Here is a 12,758-nt window from a genome sequence, read left to right on the forward strand (position 1 = left end):
CTCCACCCATTACTCATCCCTACATAATAATTGACATCTTTCAATTGAAACCGGGAAACCAGTACAATAACATATTAGTGGGAAAAAGTAAAACTATGTCCGGGAAGCTTATAATGTGCTCTGCACAATGCTGGTGTAACTGGTAAAGTGATTTGGAGCTAGAAGATTCCCTTTAAAGGACACCTGTCATCAGGTCTGTGTCACTTGTCCTGTCACTACTACCTGTTGGAGCAGATCAGAAGGATCCCATCCCAGCCTTTATCTAGTTATTTCATACATTATTCATTGTAAAATCATCTATTCTTTATCATGTAAATGAGGCTGGTCACATGGTCAGAGGCAGTGATGTCACACCTGTTACCCCTCCCCTCTCCTCCCCCTGCTCATGTCTGTGTGTAATGTATAGTAAAGCATGGCTAGTGTGTGTGTATGTCATCTGCTGACATGCTGCATCCTCCTAATACACAGAGACACAGACATCAGCTACACATGAATCTGACATGTTCTGCTGTAACATGGCTGCCTGGAGCTGCTGTATCTCTCCTAAACACACACACATGCACACACAGGCTGCAGGGGGCGTGGCCACCAGCACCAGGAAGCACATCATTATACAGCCTCACATCATTATACAGGCTGTCAGTCAAGCACTGGGGGTGTGGCTGTACCTCCCACTCATGAATAGAGTGGACAGCTTGAATATGCTAATGCTTCATTGGACATTTCACAGGTCATTTGCATACAGCTTTAGGACCTCATTGCTTAGGATTACAGGCATGTAGAGGGACAATGAAGGGATAGAGGCAATGCTCTCTAATGGCAGTTTATGAAAATATATTTAGTTTAGGGGGGTTATTTTGCATGACGGGTTCTCTTTAAGCCACACACCAAACAGTATTCCAGCCCCATGCCCTCCTCTGTTACGCAATAGTATTTCCCTTGTGATCCTGTAGGAGTCCTGTATCAGGGACGTGAGTGACATTACAATGGTACATGTGATGTAATGTTCATAATGACATCAATATTTATAATAATGGCTACTGCCTTTTACATGTGATGTCACACAGAAAAGCATCACATTGATGTTATAGTACAGGCATAAAAAACACAGTGATGTGAAAGAGTATAAGGTATAATGCACACAGTGACTTCACAGTACAGAGTTAATGCACACAGTGATGTCACAGTACAGGGATAATCTATACACAAGAGGTGGACCAGCACTGCCCAACAATAACCACTGATCAAAATATGTAATCAAAAAGAACAGAGGCATGAAAAATAGATCAAGCAAATAATATCTTTATTAATAGAAAAATACACCACAAAACATGCTTAAAAACCTTAAAAAATTGTGAACGAAGTCACGAATGAATGACATACTCGGGAAAGTGCTGAACACATGAAAATGTGCACTGTTCCCGAAACTCCAGCTCCCCCTACTGGCCACAATATAGTACACAACAATGTACAGAAATAAATATTATAAATGGTGAGCTAATCAAATCTTTTAACAAGTCCATACAAATGCAAGATAACAACAAAAAGAGGGGTGAAACACAATAATGGATGGACACACAATTCAAGGATCAGCACAAAACCCATGTACAAATAAGAAAATTGTATACCTAAATGCTCACGCCACGAGGATTGCTGGGGATAGATGCCCAATGGGGATAGATGGGCATCTATCCCCAGCACCCTGCTCTCTTTTAAAAAGATACGTATCTTTACGTGAAGAAGACGACTTTTATAGAAAACACATTATTTACTAAGGGTCCGCGGTCGCACTTTCATCGGTTTTCCAATGTTTTCGGGATTTGCGACGCTGTGACAGGTTTTCAACTGGGAATTGTGTCTCATGCCAAAGGGATTTTGTCGCTTCAGCGCTGGCTTTCATGTGACAGGGGGACGTGGCCATTGGACGATCCGACTGATTTGGACTGAGCGCGGGATTTAACTTTCAAATTGTGTGGCAAGACCAAGCACTTACAGGCACCAGGAAGAAGAAGGTGAACTCTGTCGGACCTGAGCGGGGAAACGACACATGCAGGATATCGGGCGCACGATCTTAGTGAATGGTGGCACGGTCCATTCCAGTCGGAGAATGCACTTTCGGGGAACGCAACAGGACAGGTAATTAAATATGCTGCATTGTACCATTGTAATCTTCCTCTTACCCACTAGGTGTCGCAGTTGTGAGACTTCACAGAAAAAACCCATGAATCCGGAAACTTATACTGTGTACAATCATGTCGGATGAAGTGGGGAGCACCAAGACCCCTGCACCTGATGACCACTTAGGAAGGTAAGTGAGATAAGTGGATAATATCTAACAGATGTGGACCTACTTCAGAATAGATAGTATTAAGAATGTTTTCGCCTTGGTATGCTTATCTGTAATGTGATTCACCTTTGACCATTGAACTATCCACCGTTCTCTGTAAAGTTATTTTCTTATATATATATATTTTTTAAATCATTTCAATTTTTTTCTGATTTCACTTTTTTATGAGTTGCATTTGTGGAAATTTTTTTGCAGGATGTTGTGTATTTTACCGCTAAACTATTCAGTTATTGCGGATCAGGTTCGTTTAGGGTATTACCCTGTGGATAGGGGGTACATATTAATAATAAAATATATTGGGGCACATTTACTTACCCGGCCACTGGAGTTCACAGAAAGTGCATTGTCTGACGATAATGCGCTCTGATTCACTAAGATTGTGCGCCCGATTTCCTGCATGTGTCGCTCCCCGCTCAGGTCCGCTGAGGTATTCCTTCTTCTTCCTGGTCCTGAGTCTTGCGACTCAATTTGAATCTTAAATCTTGCGCTCAGTCTGAATCAGTCGGATTGGCCTGCCCCCCGATTTCTGGCGAATGAAAGCCAGCACAGCCGCGCCACAATCCGATCATGTGCAACACAATCCCAGCGCAGACACTTGTTAAATACCTGTCAAAGCCGCGCAAATCCAGAAAACGGCAAACAGTCAGATGACAGTGAGCAGCGCGACCCTTAGTTAATAAGCCCCATTATTGATGAAAGTACCCCATTAAATGTATCTCCTGTTCATAGGTTAGCGTATATGTTTCTAATCACTGGGACCACCACGGACATTTAAACTGCAAGTCCCTGGGATGCTGGTGCCAATTCCATTCGGACCCCCCCTACCTTTTAGATAACATTTTAAATAGAATCCTTTGAGAGTGGTGACAGAATAGTCTTTTCAAGAGAGTTTCCACTGATGAAGTGCAGGCTTCTCCCTGCTCAGCTGCTGCTGATTGACAGCTTTCCCCCTATTACTGTGAATATGAGGCTGGATACTTTGCACGGACATGGCGCTGGAACTGGGTTAGGTGAGTAACTCTGCTATATCTTATGTTCTGTCTCATAGCAGATTTGACCCAGTTTTGGATAGCCCCTGCATCAACTTACCCTAAGATAAAAGAGAATTGGTAAAACAACGCACTGTACTTGACTTTTCTCGGGCTATACCATAGACATGAATGGATCAGCAGCCCACACATATTCATGACTGATCCTAAGGACAGATCACCCATAGTGATTTAAATGGGTTTTCTGGGCACAAAATATGGATGACCTGCACTTAGCTCTAAAAGGGGTCTTCCCACGAAGAAAAGTTAGGCCCTATCTATGGTGTAGGGCCTAACTTGCTGATCAGTGGGGTTCTTAGTGCTGAGACCCTAAGGCTGGTGCCACACGTAGCGCAAATTAACGCAAAACACCGGCGGCTCGTTCCCGATCGCAGGCGTTTCTATAGAAACGCCGATGCGATCGGGCCAAGGCCCACCCCGGTGGGCGCGACTTTGTTTGCGTTTGCAAGCGCAGACAAAGCGCTACGTGTGGCACCAGCGTTACAGATCACAAAAACGTTGCTCCGTCAGATTAATGGAGTAGACGACCACGCATTCATCATTCATCTCTATGGAGCTGACGGAAATTGCTGAGCGCTGCGCTCGGCGGTTTTACTCATAGATCCAGGCATCATGACTGTGGTAATCTTCTTATATTTGTTATCCATGGCCTCCTTCCTTCTAGTATCAACTTTCCCCCCTTCCACTGCGTAGTGTAATCTCACTGCAGCATAGGAGGTTTCAGCACAAAGGGGGATGGAGAAGTGTTCCTGCACAGTGTAACAGCCTGTGAATCTGCACCATGGAGGGGCTCTAGTAAGAACCCCAGAGCCCTTATGATTCATAAACATAATTTTTTTATTTTAGAAGGAATGTTTAAGAAATATAAGTAGATGACCACAGTCACGGTGCCAGGGTCTATGAGTAATGTCCTTGGTTTATTCTGCTGGATTTTGATGGTCAATTTCCTTCAAGATATGATATATTGCTTGTAAATGTAGTCATCTGCACACCTGATTATCTTGTTTTTTTGCAGTGTACTTACAGAGAACCAGAGTAAGTTTAAGACCTGCGGACAGATAGGATTTTACAGGTAAATCTATGATGACAAATTCTAAACGGTAACGGTGGAAAATATTTAGTGCACGGAGAAAAGCTGTCAAATGAATGTGGAAGAATATATATGAGATGTAACAGACAGCAACAGAACAGGGCAGTAAATACAATCCCACAAATTAGGTGAACAAATAAACCCAAACATTTAGATTTGGTGACAGCATATTTTGGGGAGACTTTTTCTTACAGGGCAGCATAGATACAGAAGCTCAGCTTTTTGTATGGTGGATACTATGGGGGTCATTTACATTTACTAAGGGCCCGATTCGCGTTTTCCCGACGTGTTGCCCGAATATTTCCGATTTGCGCTGATTTCCCCTGTATTGCCCCGGGATTTTGGCGCACGCGATCGGATTGTGGCGCATTTGCGCCGGCATGCACGCGACGGAAATCGGGGGCGTGGCCGAGCGAAAACCCGACGGATTCGGAAAAACCGCCGCATTTAAAAAAAGAAATGTGTCGCTTGGGACGCGCTTACCTTCACTCAGCCCGAGCCGGTGAACTCCAGCGCGTTCAGATGCTTTTCAGCGCAGCAGCGCCACCTGGTGGATGGCGGAGGAACTACCTTGATGAATCCCGGCCGGACCCGAATCCACGCAGAGAACCCGCCGCTGGATCGCGAATGGACCGGGTAAGTAAATCTGCCCCTATGTTCTTGTTGTTGTAGTAACCTTTATAGTTATGCCATTACTAAGGAGCATACATACATGCTATAAAGTAAAAAGTTTTTATCCACTGGAAGTAACAATAACAGGACAGCAAGCAGATATCCAGAAAATGGTAAGGAATTGATACAGAAAGGATATTGGAAAATTGTATAACTTTTCCCTAACACAAACCATATCAATTATTTGTTGAAAGTGGACGACCCCTCGAAATTTACAGGTTCTTACACTATTAAATGTCTGTACCTTCAGGAGACAGAAAGATTTTCACCCAGAGCGGTCACCGTACGTTGCTCAGTTGAACACATTGAATACAGAGAATGGTGTTGTCACGCTGAACCTCACTCATCAAGAAACACAGGTTAGTATGGAACATTATTATATTCCTGGACACTTACTTTATTGGGGCTTTTGCTTTGATTGTGTATCTTTTACACTTTCAATATGTGTTGGCTGAATGATATGCTGCTGACCGTTACTGACAAGGGGTTGTCTAGTGACACTGGGGCAGATTTACTTACCCGGTCCATTCGTGATCCAGCGGCGCGTTCTCTGCGGAGGATTCGGGTTCTGCCGGGATTCACCAAGGTAGTTCCTCTGCTGAAGTTCATCGGAATGCACTGAAGTTCACCGTCCTATCATGGGTGCAGATAAGTGCGTGACAAGCGACACTTTTTTTTTTAAAAAAAACGACAGTTTTTCTGAATCCGTCGGGTTTTCCTACGGCCACGCCCCCAATTTCCGTCACGTGCTTCCCGATGCGCCACAATCCGATCGCGTGCGCCAAAATCCCAGGACAATTCAGGGAAAATCGGAAATTTTCGGATAACCCGTCGTAAAAACGCGATTCGGGCCTTTAGTAAATGACCCCCATTATGTTAGCCCCTATTCACAGGATAGGAGATAACTTGCTGATCAGTGGGGACTCAGTGGTGGGACCCCAGGGAGCATGAGATTGGGGGTCCGTTGTACGCTCGTTACACCCCAAAAGACTAAAGTGGCCGGTTGCACATTCTTGCTGTGGCTCCATTCACTGTCTATAGAACCAATGGAGAGAGCTGAGCGTGGCGCTCGGTTATATCCGTCATAGAGGTAAATAAGGTCCCATCACTGTGACCAATCATTAGGTTAGCTCCTATCCTGTGAATAGGGGCTAGCTTGTTGTCACTGGACAACCCCTTTAAGCTGTTGCAAACGCCTCTAACAACAGCTTATCTCTAATGAGAACAGAGGATGTTGAAATACAACATGACCGATCAGAGCATAGTCAGCTCTGAAAAACAGCCGAAAAATGTGATTCTGATGACATTTTCTAAGAAGACGTGATCACCATCAAATTCCTGGAAAACCCATTTAAGACCATTGGACATTCTCTGCGCATGCGCAGTGGCTCCGGCTTCGGAGCAGTGACCGCGCAGCCATGGGCCTGCTGTTCTGCACAGACGACAGGCTTCACGGACGAAGATTTCTGGTAGGTGGAACAAAGAGGCTACTGAGGCGTGTAGTAGTAGTGTCGTGTAGCCTCAGCTCCGACTACTCCACGCCCCAGTAGCCTCTTTACCAAATTTACATATTAGCGACATAAAAGTTAGCAAAAGATTGCGGGACGTGAGGATTAGCCCTTAAAAGGTCTATCCTCACATCCTATAGATGTACCTACCACTGGATGGATCTACCACTATAGGTAGATATGTGGTGGTAGGTTCCCTTTATGTATCTTTTAATTGATATTCTGTATTTGTGAGCTGCATGTGTATTTATCCTGCTTACATTCTCCTGCAGGTACCACTAAAACTACAAATATTTGCAGTTGAAGGAAACATTTTGAGGTTAAAGATAAATAAAGAGTCTTCTGTGAAACCCAGATTTGAGGTCCCGGATGTTTTAGTAAAGGAACCAACTACCGAGCAGTAAGAGGTCTTATTTATTATTCAGCTAAGTGTTACCTCCCTCTGTCCCAATATCGGAATAGTTTAATAGTAATAAGAAGGGTCAGATCCCTCCTATGACTGAGGCACCAGCATGAGGCAAGTTGAGCCTCCTGCCTCAGGCAGCACCACCTGCCGCAAAATGGGGGACAGCATCGGGGGCACAGTCAAATACTATAAAGCATCTCTTCATACCTGATGTTGCATAGAGAATCCACTTACTTGAAAAATGACCTAATATGTTACTAAAGGATTATACAAAGGGGGCTCTATTCTATATGGAGATCCACCCACTGGACTCCTAAACAAACATAAGCATTTAATGAATAAATGCCAATTTATACGGTGTCTTTTCTCGCTATACATTACTCAGCACCAGGTGCATTATCTTTACAGACTGGAAGTCTCCAACCTGGAAACCGGCAGCTTAGTGCTGGAGCAGCCGAGTAGCTCATGGAAAATCCATCTCACCGCCAATCCGTTCTCATTGCTGGTTACCCAGGAAGACAAGGAGCTGATCAGTGTGAATTCTAAGGGACAATTATACTTTGAAAACGCTGTCCTCCCATCAAAAGAGAGGTAATAATAATAATCTTCATTTATATAGCGCCATCATATTCCGTAGCGCTTTACCATTCATAGGGGACATATACACATAAAATACTCCTGCTACACTCTCGTAGCTGTTTATTTTGGACAGATGACCCCTTTTATTTGTAATTATCATCTGCTGGTGGGTATCTTGATAAAACATCGGTAAGTCAATGATTCTTACATCTCTCAGTAAACCTATCACCTATATGTAATGTTCTTTTCATTGTGTATTACAGTGGATTAACAGAAACTGACCCTGGGAACAAACCGTCTGCACCTAAGGCAGGTAGCTGGTAAATGGCTTATTTATGCTTAAATATTGATAGAATTATTGCATAGATTTGATTTTATATGTAAAAATATGTTATATGGACATATTTCTAAGTACAGTTTATACTGGAGTATAAGCCGAAATAATGTGCTGAAAAACCCAAACGCGGCTTATACTCAAAAGTGTGACACTGCAGCACACAGGCCGTTGCTGACGTAAGACTGTGTGCTGGCCGGCACACACAATATGATGGCAGCAGTGACTGACATCATAGCCTGTGCGCCACAACGACGCAAGGACCTCCCACTGCCGGATGGAAGAAAAGAAGAAGTATTGACTTTTTTAATGTGTTATACTGGAAGGCTGGCTATGTACTGGGGCAGGGGGCTGGCTGCCTATATACTTGCTTAGGAGCTGGCTAGCTATATACTGAGGGAAGGTTGGCTAGCTATATACAGGGGGAAGGCTTGCTGGCTATATACAAGGGGCTGGTGGGCTATATACAGGAGACTGCCTGGCTATATATTGGGGCAGGCTGGCTATATACTGAGAGGTATGTGCTGCCTGGCTATATACTGGGGGCAGGCTAGCTATATACTGGGGATGGCTAGCTGGCTATATACAAGGGGGTGGCTGGCTTTATACTTGGGGGCAAGGTGCTGGCTGGCTATATACTGGAGGCATGGGGCTGAATAGCTATATACTGGGGGCAGGCTGGCTGGAAAATTACTGGTTGGCTGGCTATATAGAAGAATTTGACCATATTCAGAAGATGTACGGTCGTATCCAGGCGCAACCAAAATAGTAAACACTAGGAATGACAGAGACAGGTTGTAATTAGATCTGTGAAATTCTGTAGTTTTTTTAATAACAGTGAATTAGTCAGTGTCTAAAATTCCTTGCATCACATTTATCAAGGCTTTTAAAGCCTTTTTTTTTTGGCAATTTCCCAACTTGTCCGATTAAGGGGCATGGCCTTCGAGGCAGATGGGTGTGGCTTCATGAGAAAGGGGCATGACCTGCGGAATCGTCTGTGCGCCCAAAATTCTGATGCACATTTTAGACCAATTGAAGTAGGAACCGACAGTCTTAAGCTGCACCAGAATTCATCATGACAGTGATAAATATGGCGCAGCAAGAGACTTGCGGAACCTGAGACACATTGTTAAATCGGCCCCAATGTTCTATATCAGTGGTGGCGAACCTATGGCACGGGTGCCAGAGGTGGCACCCAGAGCCCTCTCTATGGGCACCTGCGCCATCACCCCAGTGCAGAGTTTACCAGATAGGACTCAAGGCCTCCCGCAGTCCAAAGCACCCCAGAACCCTAGAAGGAAGCTACCATGATAATCCAAACTTCTTCTACTTATTTCTACTGTATTTGGTGCCTATACAATTTAAACATGTAACAGGGCAGGGAGTAATAAGACACTTCTTAAATTGTCGAATCGGCACTTTGGGAAAAATATGTGGGTTTTGGTTGCAATTTGGGCACTCGGCGTCTAAAAGGTTTGCCATCACTGTTCTATATGATCCTGTTGGTGATATTTAGTGAGAGAGGTATTTAGATGAGCATATTCTCCACTACTTATTTGTGCAGTGTATGGGAGACATGATAGCAGCTCCTCTCATACCAGCAGCTCAGAAAGAACTGAAAATCGGGAATAGAGCCTGCAGAGCATAAAACTGCTCAAAACACCCTTAGAACACCCGACTTACAGACGACCCCTAGTTTCAAACCGATCTCTGGATGTTGGTAATATACAGTACTTTATCCTTAGGCTACAATAATCAGCTGTAACAGTTATCACAGGTGTCTATAATGAAGATTTATTAAAGTATACAATTCTGACTTACATACAAATTCAACTTAAGAACAAACCTGCAGAACCTTGTATGTAACCTGGGGACTGCCTCCACATTCTAGTGGGGGAGTGTAAAAACAATAAGTCTCCTCGTAGTCGTGGCCTAAAAGGTGCAATCAACAGCAAACAAGCAAATTTTCAATCATCTTTCGCTCGATGCAGTGTGAATACAGTAGTTTTTTGGGTTTTTTTTATTTATTATCTTCTCCTTAGGAACAGTTTGGACTGTGGAAAGAAAAATTTGAAGATTATCTAGATCTGAAAGGTAACATAAAATTGCATTTTTGATGGGAATATTCTGATAGGAATGCAGGTTATGTTTACATTGTTGCTTTTGCTCAGATCCCTCCTCTGTGGGCCTGGATTTTACCTTGCACGGGTTTGAAAATGTTTATGGACTTCCAGAACATGCAGATACACATCAGCTGCAGAATACAGGGTACGTTGTACACGGCGGGGACCTGTAAAACCTTTAGATCATTAAAGATGGAATTCATGAATTTCATGCATTATGAAGCAAACATACCTTGAGAATGCTGTAGCTACATTGATGCAGAAACATATCTTGTTTAATCCCTGATCCGAGCAGTTTTGCTGAAAAAAAAACAATTATAAAATTAAGATAATGAGGCTTTTTCGCTCCTATGGCTGCCCTGGCGCTTCTCCTCTCTCCTCTCCAAATTATGCACTGCTCCAGCCTTGTCCTGCCTAAGCTGAGATAAGTCATCACTGTGTTGTCCCTAACAGGCAGAAGTAATCAGTGGTTGCACCATCCCCCAGCTGCTGTGTATGAGTCATCCAGCTCAGGTTGATTAGTCCTATCTGGATAGTTCAGGCAGCTCTTTTATGTATGGCAGCCAGCAGCATCCAGCTTTCCCAAGGTCCTGAATTTTATAAATTTTTTTTTAGCAAAACCACTAGGTTTCAGGGATTAAAGGCGATATATTTCTGCATCAGTGTAGCTACAGCAGTCTCAAGGTATGCTTGGTTCACAATGCATAAAATCAAATGGTAGATTTCCTTTAAGCCGATTACAATGTAGATTTGTAGAAGTGCAGAGTATGAAAAACTCAGACACCTTCTTGCCTGTTAGATTTCTCTGTCTCTGTGTTGTCTGTTATCAATTTCATGATGCCTCAGCATGAATCACATCCATCTCTGCCTGCTGGGAGGACAGTGTGTTTATCTTTATCTCTATATCCATCTAAAAATCTAAGAGACCATAGGTAACCAATCAGAGAGGCTGCGCTACCATCTTCTAACAGTGTCTAATCACCATCAGTAACTGATAAGAATTTGTGTTCCCCTCCTTGGAGAATCTGTGCGGTACATTCCTGGTGCTCATAGGGAGTGGTAAAATTGCCGTACCAGCTTTACCAACATATAGAAAGTATGACAACTGTTGCTTGAGTGAATTTGCTATCTCTCTTTTGTTACAGAGAGCTTCCATGAAGCAAAGTAATAACTTGGGTACTCACTGAAATGTGAAAATTATCATAAAGACAAATTGTTACTATAAATCTTAGGAGGAATTTGTCCATCCTGTACCTGCACCAAGGTAGTTGTCTGAAACTAAAATATAGATGACTATTTCTCAGGACATCTGGAACCCCCATGGCTCCCTCAGCACTTCCCCTCTTCCTCTGCCTGATGTAATATACATGCAGCACAGGAAGTTTCAGCACACAGTGTGAGGGGAGGCTGTGAATATGCAGCACATAGGGACTCCTCTAGTAGTAACCCTTCAGGCTCATTAGTATAATTTTAATAGTTGATTTTAGGAGGAAGGAGCCCATGCATAACAAATGTAAGAAGATTATCACAGTCCCGGTGCCTGGATCTATGAGTATTGTCCCTGGTTTATCATGATGGATTCTGATGGTCGATTTCCTTTAACATTGAATATAAGCATATTCAAGTGTGCAAAAAAGTGATTATTATAGATTTTAACCACACCTAATGTGAGTGTTTGTTCTCCTGGTTAGAGAAAGCGAGGCGTACCGACTCTACAATCTGGATGTATTTGGATATCGAATCCATGACAAAATGGGAACCTACGGATCGGTTCCCCTGTTGCTGGCACACAAACTATCACACACATGTGGCATTTTATGGCTAAATGCATCAGAGACCTTGGTAGAAGTTCACTCGAAAGCCACCTTGAAGGTAGGTCAGTGACACATAATGATTGTAGGGAACGGCCTTTTTTGTTTCTCTTTGCTTTGTATTTGATAATAGTTTTATAATATTAAAGGGCATCTACCACCAGGATGAAGGATTGTAAACCAAGCACACTGACATACTGGTGTGTGCATCCTCTGGCAGGATCTGCTCTTTTTTAGCTTCTTATGACCTATTTTTTTCCATTAAGGCCTTTAAAACTTATGCAAATGAGCCCAAGGGGCTCTGGGAGCCATAGGTGTTAATGAATTTTGGAGCCCCTCAAGCTCATTTGCATAATCTAAAGCCTTTTTTTCTCAAAACCAAGGAAATAGAAAGCTTAAAGAAGAGCAGATCCTGCCACACACACCAGTATGTCAGTGTGCTTGGTTTACAATCCTTCATCCTGGTGGTAGATGTCCTTTAAATATAGATTGATGATCCGGAAAATCTCTTGCCATACCGTTTGATACAACACATAATATTATTTTGATGTGGCCACTATTCACATTTTGCGTTTATTATGGTTGAGAAATTACACTCAATCGTTTGTACATTTTTGCATTAGTTTTTATATATATATTTTTATGGTCAACAGCCCCAAATGCACTTGACTACTCCCGATGTACAGAAACAAAGAGTCATTCCCAATACTGACATCAGATGGATGTCGGAGAGTGGAGTGGTGGACGTCTTCTTGTTATTGGGTCCTGCCCCTCATGATGTTTTTAAGCAATATGCCCAGCTGACAGGCAAGTCATTCCCAATATGTCCACCATGTTGT

The 12,758-nt window shown here is 43.2% G+C and overlaps 1 protein-coding gene across 5 annotated transcripts in view; it reads left to right on the forward strand.

Moving 5' to 3' along the window:
* Positions 1-12,758, forward strand: part of GANC (glucosidase alpha, neutral C) — a 65,195-nt gene that overhangs the window by 26,795 nt on the left and 25,642 nt on the right. For 3 of the 5 annotated variants that reach the window (XM_072115369.1, XM_072115365.1, XM_072115364.1), the window contains exons 2-11: positions 2,188-2,308; positions 4,412-4,468; positions 5,409-5,517; positions 6,939-7,066; positions 7,481-7,663; positions 7,915-7,960; positions 10,028-10,079; positions 10,157-10,253; positions 11,800-11,980; positions 12,573-12,726. In XM_072115369.1, the coding sequence (XP_071971470.1) occupies positions 2,253-2,308; positions 4,412-4,468; positions 5,409-5,517; positions 6,939-7,066; positions 7,481-7,663; positions 7,915-7,960; positions 10,028-10,079; positions 10,157-10,253; positions 11,800-11,980; positions 12,573-12,726 (1,063 nt within the window). In that variant the 5' untranslated portion in view covers positions 2,188-2,252. Of the gene's footprint in view, positions 1-1,907; positions 2,309-4,411; positions 4,469-5,408; positions 5,518-6,938; positions 7,067-7,480; positions 7,664-7,914; positions 7,961-10,027; positions 10,080-10,156; positions 10,254-11,799; positions 11,981-12,572; positions 12,727-12,758 lie in introns of all 5 variants that reach the window. The other 2 variants (XM_072115367.1, XM_072115366.1) reach the window with 1 other exon arrangement.

The sequence above is a fragment of the Engystomops pustulosus genome, chromosome 7 (assembly GCF_040894005.1).
Source record: "Engystomops pustulosus chromosome 7, aEngPut4.maternal, whole genome shotgun sequence".
In the NCBI taxonomy this organism is placed as follows: Eukaryota; Metazoa; Chordata; class Amphibia; order Anura; family Leptodactylidae; genus Engystomops; species Engystomops pustulosus.